The 16,196-nt window shown below is 49.0% G+C and overlaps 1 protein-coding gene across 1 annotated transcript; it reads right to left on the minus strand.

Moving 5' to 3' along the window:
* Positions 1 to 345: 345 nt before the first annotated feature.
* On the minus strand, positions 346 to 15,626 carry ITM2C (integral membrane protein 2C). Its single transcript, XM_015871234.1, has 6 exons — positions 15,473 to 15,626; positions 8,233 to 8,370; positions 6,590 to 6,778; positions 6,200 to 6,310; positions 3,350 to 3,500; positions 346 to 2,591 (listed from the first exon to the last, which is right to left on the minus strand). The coding sequence occupies exons 1-6, from the start codon at positions 15,590 to 15,592 to the stop codon at positions 2,500 to 2,502; spliced, it is 801 nt and encodes a 266-aa protein (XP_015726720.1). The 5' UTR covers positions 15,593 to 15,626; the 3' UTR covers positions 346 to 2,499.
* Between the last annotated feature and the right edge of the window lie 570 nt (positions 15,627 to 16,196).

Consider the following 16,196-nt stretch of genomic DNA (forward strand, 5'->3'; position numbering starts at 1 on the left):
AAAATACCAGCCAGTATAAATATGTGATACACCCATGGCCATGGATGTCCAACTCTTTAGCTCACCTGGGCTGCACTGAATGAAGAGCAATTATCTGGATTGCTCCAGAAGTAACAGGGGATTTTCTAGACATGACTCCAGGAAACACCTTTGCAAGCCGCACCATTTCCATCCTTAATTCAGCCCAGATAAATAGCTTGAGCTGCAGAACAGGCTTTTGGCAAATGGTTATTGTAGAATGCAAATCCCTTCTACAGAACCCCAACAACAACAGAAAAAGCACCCAGATATGGAGGGGGGAAATGCAAAAATGTGCTTTCATTGCAAACAAACAGACACTTTATGTATCAGAGGTAAAAGATTTTATTATCCCATGGATGTTTCCTACGAGGTAAGAGTTCTACCAGACAAAATATACAAAGCATTTTGTGTTTTCTTTCTAGACAACTGCATTCTCACCCTATGAAACAGCGACCACGTTAGTTCACCTTAAGGAATCAGGGCTTGTCCTTACGGCTGCGGGGTTGCACGGAGTTAGCATTTTCAATGTTAATTCATGCAGAATCAGAGGGAAGGGGAAAGGTCTGAGAGCTCACCTGAGAGCAGGCTTAGGATCCTGGAAACAGAGATAAATGCAGGGCTTAAATTTACCAGTTTGTGGTACTTCCACCAGGCAAACCGATTCTCTGACCCTCATCATTTGCTTCGCAATGGAAGGTTAGGGCTTGTAGCAAGTTGTAGTTGGAAAAACACAGCTGTACTATAAAAGCAAATGCTGTTCTGGCAGTGGGGAACTTTCCTCACCAGACTGCATGAAACACGTGCAATCTGACATTTCACATCCACCTTCAAGCAGGAGATCAGCATCTCCTCCTCTACCTATTAAAATCTAATGTTTGTGGTCGACTCTGTTTTTATATAAAAAGATAATTATCTCAGCTTCTAAGGGCACACTAATTGCTATTGTGTTATGTGATCATTTTAAGGTACTGTTTTGTTTTCATATAATTAGCTCACAGTATTACTAATAGAAGTTTGACTCTCAAATACATTCATATTTTTGGTCCTGCTGAGTTAATGATTGTTCTTGCATTTACTTTATCCTTTCTCTTCCTGAAACAACAAGCTCATTTCAACAGATGAACAAGTCCAGATTTGCTGAAAACCAATTAACAAGAATGTGCCAAGCTGTTCTTTCAAGCCAAAAAACTGCCTGCATTTTAAGAACCTCATTAGTTTTAACTATATTTATGGAACAGAGGGAAGAATATTTAATTACCCTGCAATTTTTCTTCCTGATGATCAATAGAAACGCAGTTTTGTTCACACCATTTCTCTGTGGTATATTGATGCACTGAATCTTGCCTTGTATTGACACCTGCTCTCCAGTGGTGCCTACAGATGACACAACACACAGCTGGGCTCCAGGAATTGTGATCAAAGCAGCTTTCTTCAGAGGAGTCCTATGGGAATGTGCTCTCAAAAAAAAACCCCAAACCAACCAAACAACAAAAAACCCAAACCGCCCTGTTTCTGCAGTTGCCAGTAACTACTGATTCTGCTGCTGCTACCACTTTGCATGCAGGCATGGCACCCATCCACGCACAGATGGGATCCTGACAACTCAGAAAGACAGATCTATGTGAATATAACTCATCTTCCAGGCAGAAAGAGCTGGCTTGGAGAGGTGAGCTGAAATAAAGCACCCAGCTCCATCAGCAGCCCATAGATGGGATGTCAGCTGAGCTTTGGCAGCATGTATTGAAGGCTCACCTCTATTTACTCAGGCAAAGCGGCAGCAGGTAAGCTCTGGAGCCACAAGCAGACACCACTTGCTTGTTATATTGAAGGCTGAGGGAGGGTAGCCTGGCTGGTTCCAGGTATGCCACTCCAAATCAGCCAGGAGCTAGATACAGAAACAACACATACGGGCTGCTTTCACTGTTTGAAAGCTTGGTCTTCATTGGGACAACAAACTGCGAGCACCATGGTTTGGTGTGGGCAGAAACCTTCCTTCTGCTGAGCTTTCCAAACCACCCTGTTTGTAACCTCACGTCTAAGTCCATCCGATGACATATTCTGGTCATTACATCAGCATCAGAACAGTAATTAGGACACCTTCTGTCCCAGCCTCACAACAGTGCCAGCATGAAAGTGCTCAGACAGGAGAAGAGCACCCATTTCCAGCATCCTATTTCTTGGCCATCCCTTCTACCCAAAACCTGCTCCCAAAACAGATTCCCACCCTGTGGGATGGAAGAGGCTGCATCCACTCCAAGGCCATCTGTGACTGCTGCATAAATTTAAGCCCAGCAAAACATCTCAGTAAGGAGAAAAGAGAAGAGAATCAACTGCAAGGTCATGACAGACCCAAGGCTTTAGAGCTGCACAAGCAGAAGAGGCAGTAAAAAAAGTAAGACAGATTACCAGGTCTAAAAAGAGGGCTGAGAGCATGTGTGTGCAAGCAAAGCCACGGGAGGTTACAGCTGGACAGGGGCTTCATGACTTTTTGCAGATAACAGTTTCAACCACAAAAGTGTTTTCAAAGTGACGGATACGGTGGCAGTCCCCGGCCTCCCGTCGACTGATACCTGCAAGGGATTAAAAGAGAATAAGACAAAGAGAAAACTCAACTGATGTTCATTTACAAGAGCTGCATTGAGTCGGGGAAGGAAAGCAGGTGGGATGCAATTGCTGAATGCTACAGGGGCTGCTGTGGGAAAGCAGCACATACAGCCCCATACAGCTCCCAGACACCCTCAGCACCTCACAGCTCACCCACAGAGCCAAACCAAGAATAGGTTCATGTTTCAGATGAGGCTTAGAAATAAACAGATAACTACAAGCACTGAAACAGATTATTATTATTATTATATTATTACTGCAGGAACACCAGCATTTGTATACAAAATACATACCGTTGATTATCATGAGATCAGTTGAAGGTAGTCTAATCTCCTCAAAACTTTTTTTCATATTATTAGGAACTTAATTAAAGGCAATTTGCAGATTTAATCTGCTCTGAATAGCTGTCGCTATTAGGAATTAAGGAAATTTTCTGAACAGTTCCCAGTAGCGCTGCTATTAGTTCAGCCCCAGCAGCTCACGTGCCAATGATCTGCAGGCTCCTGCAAGTATCAATTTTTCTATTAGCCCAATAGGTGCAACAATGGAAACTCTGACAGCAGCCAGCACCCATTTGCAGGACATTTGGGGTTCAGCTGAATGAGGTGGGAAACACCTCAAAAGCTCTGTGTGCTTCCACAGGCAGGGATCCCCCCATCCCCACCCCTAAGGCTGTTACAGCAGGAATAAGGGATGGGATGCAGGGGCACTATGAGGCTCTTACGTCTCCTGGTGCTCCTCCTCTTCAGCCTGTAGGTCTCCTTGCCGCTGCACAGGCGGTAGATGAAGGAGCCGAGCTGCTCCATGTCGCTGACGTGCTCGGTCGCAATCATCTCCTCCTGGATGATGTATGTCTGAGGCAGGTAAGTCCCTTTCTGAAATGACACAGTAAAGCGTGACCAGAGCTGTGATCTCTTATTAAGGTGAGGTGCTGCCAGGAGAGAGACACCAGGGACTGGAAGAAGTGGGAGAGAGAAAACGGAGGAACTGGGATAATCCCAGGGATGGAAACCACTGCTTCCATCACAGGGAGCTGCTCAGCAGTGAGGACTCTGCAAGCTGTGCCCAGCCTGGAGGTGCCTGGGAGCTACCTGGGCAATGAGCAGCCATGCTACAAGCACAGCTTGGACTGGGGGCACTTCTGAGTAGACTGGATGCTTACCAGGCTATGAAACAGAGCTTCATTTATGGTCCCTTTTACTTAAGGTATCTCAAAGAAATAAAAGAATTGGCAGATTCTGCAAGAGGGAGCAATATGAGAAAACAAGGCAAAGCAACAGCAGCACAGTTTCAAACTTCATCTTTTCAATTTCCACCACAGGACTGGTTATCTCCACAGAGATGTACCTGGAAACATAGCGCATTAAATCAGTGCTGTGCTGCTGGGCTGGCGGAGCCTCCCGGATCAATACAGCTCTCTTTTAATGGTGCAGCACAAGACTGTTAGTGGGAGTTCTGTATTACACTAACACAACAGTTCTGCAAGAAATTCAATTACTGATTCTCAGTGGGATGGCGCAGGAGAAGGCACACGATACGTGCAGTTATGGGCATGAGCCCTCATGTTAACACAGGGGACTGGGGCTCAGGATCTGCCACAGCCTTGGCACAGCTTGTGAGCACACACACAGACAATCCAGTCCTTTCATTGTTTTACATTTAAATAGATGTGGGAGCTGAGAATTCTTGCTCCTCCATCACAGGACTGTGCAACAAACACGACACCATCAATTCTCTGCCAACAGTTTTAAGAAAACTAGAGCTTCCAGCATCTCCACTGGGAAATTAATCAGGTTCTATAAAAGACGTGGATCGTCCATCATTTAACTGGGTCATCTCCAGCTTCCTGCGACTGTAAGGTGGGAGAATCCTTCTGTCCTTTACTCTCAGTTACTCGTGCAGCTCTGTTCACCGAACCACCACAAAAAGTCAGACAGACATCTGCAAGAAGTGGCATAGCTGCCATTTGCAGGCAAAGCACCCAGATAGGAGAGGTCTAGAAGGACACACGGCAGGCTGAGATCTGGGCTGGGCACAGCTGTGCCTGCAAGCTGCAGGGACCGTGAGCAGGCAGCAGGCTGAAGAAAGGGCAAAGACTTCACTGAGTGACTGTGCTGCCAGAGAAAGCAGTTACAATTACTTGCTGCACTGAGGTTTGGTGCTAGAAGTAGAGCTGAAGCCACTGAACACCTTCAAAACTGAACCTGCAGCTGGAAATCAGTCCCACTCATGGGTGACTTGACTGGAGCAAGAGGAGAAAAGCAAGGACCAGCAGGAGCCCTTTGGAGAAGGGCACATCTCTGGGCATCCTGCCTCATGGTGAGAGACTTCTGTGAGCATAAGGCCAAGCTAAGCACTCGAAAACGATGTCTCCAAGGTGCACATTAAAACCTGCGTAGACAGACTGGACACGTATTCACCCCAATAATCACGAAGTTATTTAAACTCACATCTGCTTTGTACGCTCTATAAAGAATTAAGGTCATAATAGTCATAAAAGCATTTTAACTGCATTTTTATGCCCCTTTAAATTCTATTTCTGATAAAGTATCATTTTCACTCCCTGAGATTTTATACCTGTTATTTGAGGACGTGACCAGCATTTCCAGTCTGACAGTGTTTTTATGAGGCTCTACCGTCAGCCTGTGCAATCCTCCCTTTTCCATTTCCCCTGCTGTGGGGACTGGTCACCTGCCACATCGCCTGGTTTGGAGTGAGTTGTAAGTAAATGTGTGCTGTAACCCAGCAGGGCTGCCAGCACAGCTAACAGATGGTCACAGTGGATGAGACTGCAAGGAGGGCTGGGAAACAAGCTGGGGAATTGACAAGGACCAGAGATCGGGCATCTCTCAAGGCACAACCTTTCACCTCTCAGCTTAACCCCACAAAGTTCATCACACTGCAGGGAATTACACTGGGTGGGGTTTTTTTTTGCTTTTAAACAGGCCCTCGTGGAGGAGAGAAAAAAAGCCAGGCTAAAAACTTTGCTTCACCTTCTGCAGCCTTAAAAATCCTGGTCTTTTTCCTGCTGTTAAGATTTAATAGCGCTCTATTTTAAGGCTGTTTTCAGTCACTGCAATACATCAGCATGAGCCTCTGAACTGAACAAAAATATCAGTACTAAACTCAATTAATGCCTGTTGTGAGCAAAACTGCATTAGACCAAGAGCTGCGTTTCAGCCCCCATCATAGCAGGGGAAGCAGCCCGGATCACACCTCAAAGGGGTAAAAGCAGAAGGCCCAGTGCTCCCCATGGGGCACTGAGAGCTCTGCAAAAGGAAAATGCAGCAACGAGAGTAAAAGGAAGGCAGTTTTTTTTCCCCGTTGATTCCCACTCTCAGTAAAGACCTGGGGAAACTGATCTGCTGCTTTTCTGCACTGCCCCAGTCAGATTCATCAGTCATGTCTGCATTAGTGTGCTGCCTGCAAAGCCATTGTTTCAGCTGCAACACAAAAAGGCTTTGAAAACTCAGTTCTGCCAGGTCCAGGGCTCACTTTCACAGACACCATTTTTTGTTTCTCCTTCCTGAGAGCCCAGAAAAGCACATAGAATAAAGCAGGACCACAGTCATACCTTCACATTAACCAGAAGCTCCCAGAGGTTGCGTGGAGGCATCACGATAGTGGTGTTCAGCTCAATGACGTAGCATTTATCCAGCGTTATGTCATGATAAGCTGTCAGACCCTGTGTTCCAAGCAGAGAAATTAACAAATTGAGCCCTTCTCAATGAAATGTGGCTGTAAATATGGGTGAAAGGAGGCTGAGCAGCAGGAAGGTGGTACTGTTCAGCAAACCAGATGCACTGCAGACTGAAGCAACCTCAGTCCAGCCTAAGGAACACACAAGACAAGCAGGTTGGAGAAAAGCTCAGACACGGCCCTTTCAATACAGCTCAAAAAGGAGATCATTGTGCAGATATGGGACAACAGTGCTATGTCCAGAAGGAACCCAAGAGCCCCTTACTCGCTGGAAATCATGGATGATATCCGCAGGGTCGCTCCCTCCAAACTGGGGCACTGGGACATTGATTTGCTCGTAGTTCTCCTCGATGTAAATCTTGACATCTTCGTGCAGTTCCAGCTGCCCTTTGAATGGCGAATACAGCGAGTCTTCATAAAGGACGCCGCAGTGAAACACGCTCTCGCGGGGAAGCTGTGGGAATGAGATCCAGCTGGAGGCACAACACACATACACCCCATACCCCATTAACAACCACCGCCAACACAGCAAAAACTGGGTATAAATACCCTTTTTGAACAGGCGTTTGGCACATATTTCAAGGTCAGCCTGTTGGCCAGAGGATGCTCTTGATGAAGGCAGTGAAACAACCCCTGTGAAACAACTCTGCCTCCCTTCCTGCTGGTCAGGTCCAAAGGGAACAAAAGATTCCCTGTGGGAGGGTCGCAGAGAAGTAGACTGTCTGTAGGCTCTTACATTTTAGGGCTGGGCTGTTCCACAGACAGAGCTTCCAGTAATTGCATTTTTCTGCATAAGGCATATAGGCTTGGAGCAAGCAAAGCATCACTTCTAAAGGTACTCATAGCTTGTACATGGCAAATGCAGCAGGACAAAACCAGAAGCTGCCACTCTCCTGCAGTTTAGAGGCACAAACTTGCTTGCAACAGAACCCATGCACCTGAGCCCACCAGATTACCACTGCAGTGTGGGAAAGCTGAGCAGCCCTACCGTTGTCATGGGATTTCCAGATCAGATGTATGTGAGCACAAGTAATAAATAATTGATGCACCCGAAAACAAGGACTGAAAATTAATTTGACAGCATAAGCATGTACAGAGCAAGGAGAGTATAAAAAGAAGACTCTGCTGAGTGGATAACTGCTGGCTGAGCAGCAGAACGAGGTATTCAGTGCAAATTGATACTTGAGGTTTCTTGGCTAAGCGCTCAGCAAGCCACAGAGCACAGCGGTTTCCTCCTTAAAATGGGGCTCTGCTGTGTCCCCTCCTCATGCTTTGACCCACTGCTGCTTAAATCTACATCAGTGCCAGCCCAGTGCCTCCACCAGGCAGAGCTCTGGAAAGCCTACGTGGAAGAAAAGGTGCTGAATTTAACAGAGGATGTAGGCTCATCTGCCATTTCATCTCCAGCTTGCTTTGCTTTGCATGCTTTATTAATAGCAGCATCTATTTTTGTTATGCTCACAGATTTTCTCTGTGCTACAGCCTAAAAAACCCATTGCAAAACACTGCTTTGCTTTGCCTGTACCCCCTGCTCCCTCCAGGGTTTGCTCAACCCCTACAACCAGCCAAGCTTTGAAAACCGGTTGACCACTGGCAGAAGTAACATCAGGTTTACAAGGCTGAACTTGCAGGTCATATTTTCAGAGAGTTAAAAAAAAAACACAAAAAAAACCAAACACAAAACAAAACAAAACATGAGAGGGGAAAAGGAGGATGTCTGAAAAGCCAGGACTGAGGTGAGCCTGAGCCCAGCACTTCAGACATGTCCCACCTGCAGGGCCCACAGTTACCAGCTCCTAAATCCCCACTGTGCAAAGCAACAAGCAGCAGCACAAATCAAAGGCTCGATACAGTTTGCTTTGCTGCTATGGACCGAGGAGCCAACAGTCCTTCCCAGCTCACCCATACCTGCGTGATGAAGAAGTATCTGTAGACATACATGGATGCAAAGACCAAGCCAAGGAGCAGCACGAGGAGACCCATGGTCAGGTAGCACACCCCACTGAGCGATGACCTGCGGCCCTGCACCACAGGCGCCTGCTCCTCCTGCAAGGCAAGAGTGAGAGCATCAGCCAGCTGCTGCCAAAGGGACCAGAATCAACAGTACATTATTTAAGGGCTACACACAAACTTGGGCCATGAGATTGAAGAATGCAGACAGGGTCTTGCAACTTGACTTTGCATCAAGAAACATTTTGGCCAGGGTGCTACAAGGGCTGAAGCCCCAAGGCTCCCAACCAGCTTTGTGGAGCTGCAGTTGCAGCATGCCTCCAGCAGAAATTAATCTAATGCATTTCCCTTTCGTCCTGGCTTTGGAGGACCTGCAGCTCACTGCCAGCTCCCTGTGCTGAGGGATTGGTGTTTAATCAGCTTGTTGCCACTCCTCCAGCAAACAAAGCAAGCTGAAAAATAAAGCATTTGAAGTTCATCTCCTCTCTCCCCTTCCCTTCCTCCTACAGATGAGGGGTGGCAATGGTGACAAGCCACAAAGAAAAGAAAATCACAATTCTGCAAAGTTTAAAGGTTCTCTGACGTGAATGGCTCCGATGGGAGAGTCCTGCTGTATATGTCAAGTGTTCCACAAAACACATTTCCCCTGGTACCTGTCAGTGGGGAAGCAGCACAGCTAGAGGGGGTGGAAAGGAACACAAAGATCTGCTGCTGCTGACACCGAGGCACAGCTGGGAAAATGGTTAATGCTCTGTGGGCAAATCTCATCCTGAGGGTGCTGGGTTCTCATGCTGGTAATGCACCACCCAAGCTGTGAATTTAGGAGGAGGTAGGGGAAGATTCTTAGTGCTTTGCCTGGGGGGAAGCTGTGATGCACCAGGAAAAGATGGAAAAATAACCCTGCAAAACTTAATGGAGGAAGGAAAAGCTCAACAGTCACTTTTGTGATGGAGTGGTAATGAGTGCGGTGACGTTAACAACAGTGTCGGGCAGGAACAATTAACTCCAGCCCTGTGGGTATATTGTGTACAAACCAGCAGCTCAAACCTCCACTGAGATGCAGATCTCCTCCTCCTTCCACATCTGAAGGCCACCAACCTTTGTCACTAGGAACAAACTGCAATTTACAAGCAACCACGCACCCACTGGCAGCAAGCTTCGGGTGGCAATCAGAATATTAACACTCAACAACACTAACATCACCCAGCAGATGCTTAGCAGTATCTTACAAGAATCCATCAGCCAGATGCTCTTCTAGCAACAAGCCACCCTACCAGCCTTCCACCTCAAAAACAAACATCTTTTTTTGTCAATAGGTGGCCATGGCCAGCACACTGCAGGCTTCCCCTTATGTGACCTGTGGGAGAAGCACAGCTTGCTCTTTCTCCCTATGGCAGGAAGGAGCCTGCTCACCTGGCATTGCGCTGCAGGCACTTCATCCCACTGGGTGAAGCAGAGGCAGCTCCAGCACAACATGGATCCCCAGCTGAGCTGAATCAGCTCCAGCTTGTAGGCAAGATCCCTTTGTGGATGCTCTACCCAGAGTCTGGCAGCAGGCAAGGGCATGGAATATACAAAGGAACTCCTCTTGCATAGCACAGGATGTTCCATATGCTTCAGCACCCTGCCTGCTCACAGGGAGGGCACAGGAACAGAGCGTGGGTGGAGGCACCCAGCTGGGAGGAGAAGAGGTTATGCTACAGACTGTCTGGTAGAGGAGTCTTCAAATCAGCCTGGGGAAAGGGGGGAGGGGGGGTGGCAAACCCCAATTCAGTCTGGGGATTTCCTTCAGAATGTCCAGGCTTTCTGAGGACACAAAGAATGGAAACTGCTCTGCTGCAGAGATGGGTTTGGGAAAGGTCTGAGCCACCAGGCCAGCAGCGGCTCCAGCACACTGTGCTCAGGAAAGGAGAGATCCTGTAAGCACAGGCTGCAAGCTGGCAGCACAAAACAGCACAGCAGCTCCTCCAGGAGCACAGCTCAGTGCAGGCAGCTCCTCAGAGCTTATCACTTTTCTCTACTCTATTTCCTCCAGAACGACATCTAATTACACAGGTAGAGAAACATCACCAGCCATCGCTTCGCTCAAAGCCTTCTCTCCTCTGGCTGCTCTGAGATTTGAGATATCCTCCCTCCATGTTTATGTAACTTGCTATGGGTGCATAAGCACATATATCCTTAACAATAATGTAATATCCAGCCTACAGCCAGATCTGCTCATGCACATCTCGCTGATTAAAGGATACATTTGTTGAGCTCTCCATCAACCATTTTTCCGGCATTTATGAAAGACACGGGGTTCAAATCTTTCATTTTTGGACATCACAAGGCCTGATGAGCAGGGGGCACAGCTCGGCGAGTGCCTACATGCACAGCTCCAACAGCACAGGAGCTTGGGGCCACTAAAAATAGTAGATGTGATTTTGATGACTGACAAGTGAGGAGATAAATGATATGGAATAAATACTCGTAGGGATGCAGTTTTGAGAGCAGCTGTAGCTGAAAGGCAGTAAAACACGTCAGCCATCTCCAGGAGGTGCTTGTTGCCTGCGCTCTTGACGTGAAGGATGCACCGATGCAATTACAGCCACTGCCACAGGCAGCCCTGCCTTCCTTTCCTAAGGAAGCAGGATCAAAACGTAAGAAACTCACATCAGAAAACCTAATTGATCCGGCTGTGTATGTAGTTTTAGCAAGCAACCAAAGGCCAAGATGGGAAAGGGAAAATAATTTCAAGGCCCATACCTTCAGCGTATGAAATCCCATCGTGATGGTAAAAATCAAATACTGCTTTACAGAACGTAAAGACCTGCAGCAACAATACCTCCATTGACTTCACCTGCAAAAAAGCACAGCTGGCAGCTGGTCACTGTGGTGCTGAGACAAGGCTGTGAGCTGGTACTGAGTGAGCCCTGCTGGACTTGGCTTTGAGCATCTCCAAGTGAATCCCACACCAAAGCCACCATCCTGGGACAGGACAGAATGGCCCTTCCAGACTGATGAGCATCTCTATGAGTTTAGGACAGGAAAGAAAATCATGTGTGTATGCATGCATAAAGATAAACACACACACACATATATATATATGGCACACAGTTTCCAAGGCAACAGAAGTTCTGTGCTGTACTTGAGCAGCATTGTGCAGGGCCACGGAGCAGTACTTCCATGGGGAGCACAGCTGATGGCTGTTGGACTCAGAGATGCCTGGGAGCCAAAAAGGAGGGCTGTAATTAAGAGACTATCACAGCTGAAGAAAAAGGTTGCCATAAATGAATCTAATCGCATCTGTAAGCCACGCAGCCGCACGTACCTAGGAACAAAGCCACCTGCCTCAGGAGTCGCTTTGCAGCGCTGCCAATTAGAATATCAAAAACAACTGCTGGCTAATTAAAAACCACAGCTTTGTTGCTATCTGACAAAGCCAGCACCATGTTAGAAATGTAGCCTAAAGTGTGAGAGCTCCTGAGTGCTCAGCCATCCTCCCTTCCTTCTCCCAAACCAGCAAGAGGGACACAAACCTCCTCTTTCCTCCTTATCCCATCTCATGTTTGAAGCAAGGGGCCGTTTCTTCTCCCTCTTTGCACAGGGACGAGGAATTCATTTCTATATATTTTATTTCTCTTGGCCAAGGTGCAACAGCTTCCAGCTGGAGTCTTTCCAGCCTCCCCCTACTATTTCCTGGGAGTAAAAGCACTCAGAGCATTAGCAGAGCCAGCCAAGCCTGTTGTAAAAATAAGGCTGTTCTTACAGAGCACACAGCTGGAGGGCTGCGTGTCCCATGGAACAGACAGGAGCACCAATACGTTAAGCTGCACAGTTGCTCCAATACAAAACACACTGCCCAGTGATTACCTCCTCTTCCTGCAGCAGCGCAGGAAAACCCTGTCAGAGTCAGCCCTGCTTGAAAATTCACCACAGGGAGACAGTATGTAGTTTAACAAACAGCAAAAGAGAGGAGAACATTGAGTCTGCCCAGCTTTACTGTTCTGTCTGAGGACAGTGTGTGGCCACAGCAGAGGGAGAGCTCTGCAAAGCAGATCCAGAGGATGGGTTAAGCAAACAGGCAGAAGCCCAGACCATACCACACTGTCCTCCCTTGTAAGCATGTAAATGCCACACGTGACCTGGGAAGAAAACACCAGCTCAGAAGTGAAAATGCCTTTTCCATCCCCCACAGTGTTTTTTGGGTTTCTGTGTTTTTCATACAACAGCCTGGCTTGAAAAGAACCACAGTGATCATCTGGTTTCAACCCCCACATCCAACCAGTACATGTCCAGTTATTTCCATGCCCAAAGCAGGTAAGCACAACAGCATCTTCCACACGCAGAGCTACAGAGGCCTGGGCTCTCCTGCACCTGAGGGAATACCCTTCTCCAGCAGATTTCATGTTTCCACATCTGCAGCTCTGCAGTCCACATCTCTGCAGTGAAGCTGAGCCATGTGGTTCCAAATCCAGTCCCATTTGTACTGTATCTGCTAGAATTGGCCACTCCCTCTCAATCTCCCCTTCCAGTTTTAGTCAGATCCCTCGTCATGCTCAGCTGGGATATGAAATATTAATGCCTGGAGTCCAGTATATGACCCAGGTCCTGCATTTGACTGGAGAGGACCCCAGAGGAGTCCAGGGCTGTTTTGCCAGTTCAGTTTCCTCCCCTTCCAATCACCCCCAAGGCAGCAGCAGTGCTCCCCGCAGCCTGCACAGGCACCATAAGGCACAATGGGGCAGTGAGGAGACTGAGAAACCTCACGGATGGTGGAACTGTGAGGCTCTTCCTCCCATTCCTTATCATTTACCCCTCATGAAGCAGAAGACTTTAATGAAACCCAATGAATCACAAATGCACAGTGTATATCCCACAGCCATTAAAGGCACGGCAGATGGATGCATTTCCATTCCAAACTCTGATTCTGGAGTTCAATTAAAACTCACTGACTGCTATTATGCATCTGAGAAGATATTTTCCAATGAACACAACAAATGATGTACTGCACAGCTTCAGACTACCTTCGGCCTGAGGATGCTGCATCCCCTGGCTTCTGCTAACCACAAGAAGATTCTTTTATAAGCCCTTGACAAGATGCTGTTGCCTCAAAATCACATTCATTTTCCAACTGAAGTTAACCTGTATGTTCAATTCACCCGAGCTGCACAGCAGATGAACACAAGGCTCATCACGTGCCAGCTTGCTGTCAGGAGCCCTTGCCTACCAGTCTATGGGACATGGCACTATTGCAGCCATCTTCCACTTGCACATCTCTGCACGTAACCGAGCACCTGCCAAAATTCACAGCCTGCAGAAGCCACTGCTGAATCATTTCCCAGCTCTGGCTCCTATCGCTGGGATTGAAGTTGAGAGATCAAAGAGAAAAGGAATGCAGAGCATCTCGTTTGCATGTCACCAACGTGATTTTGCTGCAAGGCAGTTAGTGCAAGAGACACCAGCAGGGATTGTTGGCAGCAGGACAGGGCATGGCAAGAGAGCCAGGCTCCACATGATCAGCCTCACAGGCTGGAGGGTTTTTGGGCAGCACATCCCTTGGTCCAGGTGTGCCCCAAGTACACCCCAAAAGCCATTACTGAAAAACCCAGCATCATAAATAACCCAGAAAACAGCTTCAGGAATAGCCCCCCCCCTCCATCAGCGGGTGTGTACCCTGACACCCTCCTGTCACCAGCTCACCACCACCCGCTGCTGCTCTCCTGTCACTTAATGCTGCCTCCCTCGCCCGCCCTTCTGCTGGAATAAAGGAATCAATCGAGTCTTCATTTTAAATTCACATTTTGAAGTTCCTTTGCAGATCTTGCGGGCTTAACAACACAGTGCTCCCCAGGAGGCAGAAGGCAAAGAACAGAACCCACAGTATTGGGTCGTGGGTGGATGGTTGGACTAGGTGATCTTAGTGCTCTTTTCCAACCTTAGCCATTCTGTAATTCAGTATTTGCTGCTTAAGCCAATTTCCTCCATCTGTCACAACCTGAATCAGGGCAACTTTGGTTGCAGGGATCTGGCAGCACTCACGATGGAAGCATGTTTTTTTGCTACCTTTACTCCCCATGTTAGTACTTTTAACCCTGTTCTCACTCTGCTCATCGGAACCAGCCGTGTCCTCAGCTGGCACAGCATTGGTAGAAGATGGCTCCCACCATGGGGAGAGGGCCGGGGGCAACACCCAGGGCTGATGTGAGCTCTGCTCCCAGGCTGCCAGCAGGGCTGCCCCCGAGGGCAGGAAGAAGCCTATTACTGTGTCTCTCTTAATGAGATGAGACCAAGCCTGGAAATCACTAAGAAAACGCAGTCGGCCACATTCCCCACTACATGTTCTGGGATGGCTTCTATGAGCTGGATTAACATCAGACTGAGCGTTCAGACACTGACAATGCAGTTAGGAGAGCTGTGAGCACACCAGCTCGTGACGTGGGAGATCATGGGGGTGTCAGTGACCTCATGAACTCCTCTGAAGCTGAGTGACCCTCTGGGGAGCTCCTTGCAGCAGGGAACGCCCTGCAGTGCTGAAGGAATGGAGCAGACCCACTGCTCCCCATAGGGTTTGGGTCAAGGAAATTTTGGGGTTCAATAAGCAGTCAGACTGAGCGCACAGCTCCATGCATTTCACAGTGCAGATGCACATCTGTCCTCCTGCATCAGCCAGGGCTGCCCCAGGCCCCAGCCACAGAGACCACCACCCGCTGCCCTCCACCAGCCCTTGCCCAGCCCAGCAAATTTGGCTTGTCTGTGTCAACTGGGACTGCAGAACAGCTGAAACAAGCAATGCGTGCTCTCATCCTTAGCTTTTTATCTTGCCCCGGCCGCTGTGCTGCTCTCCACGCCAGCCCTGAGCCTTCAGAGATGTCACAATCTGAAATCCAGCCGCCACTGCCAAACCTCAAACCACATTCCCCACAATAACGACCCCGACCAAAGGATGCGCTCGGATGCCTCGGGGCCACGCTGCCCACGGACCGCAGACCCTCATAGGGCTGCACGTACCTCGGCCCTCCCCCAGCTCCCCAAAACTTCCAGCCCTTTGGCACACATCCCTATACCGGCACATCCCGCCGCTTTCAGGGCAGCCCTTCCAGCAGCCGCGAGCTCCGAGCACAGACCGGACCCCACGCTCACACCCCGAAGTTCGCTTCGCAAACCGCGCACGAAGCGCCGCAGAGACGAACGACCACCCGGGGGTCCCCGCACTCACGGCGCCCGCGGGCAGCAGCACGGCACCCGCCGCCCCATCGCCCCCCGCCGCCTTTTCCTTCTCCTTCTCCCGCTCCGGCTTGAGCGCCGCGGCCGGCTGCTGGACGCCGATCTTCACCATGGCCCCGAGCCGCCGCCGCCGCCGCCGGTACCGCCCCGGGGAGGCGCCGCTCCGCCCGCAGCCCCGCCGTGCCCCCGCCCCGCCGAGCCCCCGCCCCGAGCTCCGTTATGGACCCGGGGGGCACCGAGTCCGTGCCCGGCCCTGGGAGCGCACAGAGCGGAGAACGACCACTGAGCTTTGTAAAGACAACAAAACGAGGGGGGAAATAACCCAACACAGTAAGAAAAGCCGTAGCACGCTGCACGCTACCGGTGGTAAAACACAGCTATACCCTTACATTGATTTCATCCACTTCAACACGGTATTTATTGACAATAAAGTCATTACGAGCGTTTTATTCCGATCCAGAAGGATTCATTACGCGACTGAGTGCTTTACATCATGATACGAACACGAGCCCTTGATAAATTAGTGCCAATTTCTGTTTGCAAAAGGCACCTTTGGCAACGATTCAGAGTTGACTCACGCACGCAGTGCTGACTTGCCGTTGTTTGGTGTGGGGCTGCACAGCCCTCCCAGCATCCAACTGCGTGGTAACGCATCAGGACTGCGAGCTTCACCCTGCACCGAGAGGATTCCCAAAGCAGCACCCGACAGCTGCAGC

The sequence above is a fragment of the Coturnix japonica genome, chromosome 9 (assembly GCF_001577835.2).
Source record: "Coturnix japonica isolate 7356 chromosome 9, Coturnix japonica 2.1, whole genome shotgun sequence".
NCBI classification, from domain to species: Eukaryota; Metazoa; Chordata; class Aves; order Galliformes; family Phasianidae; genus Coturnix; species Coturnix japonica.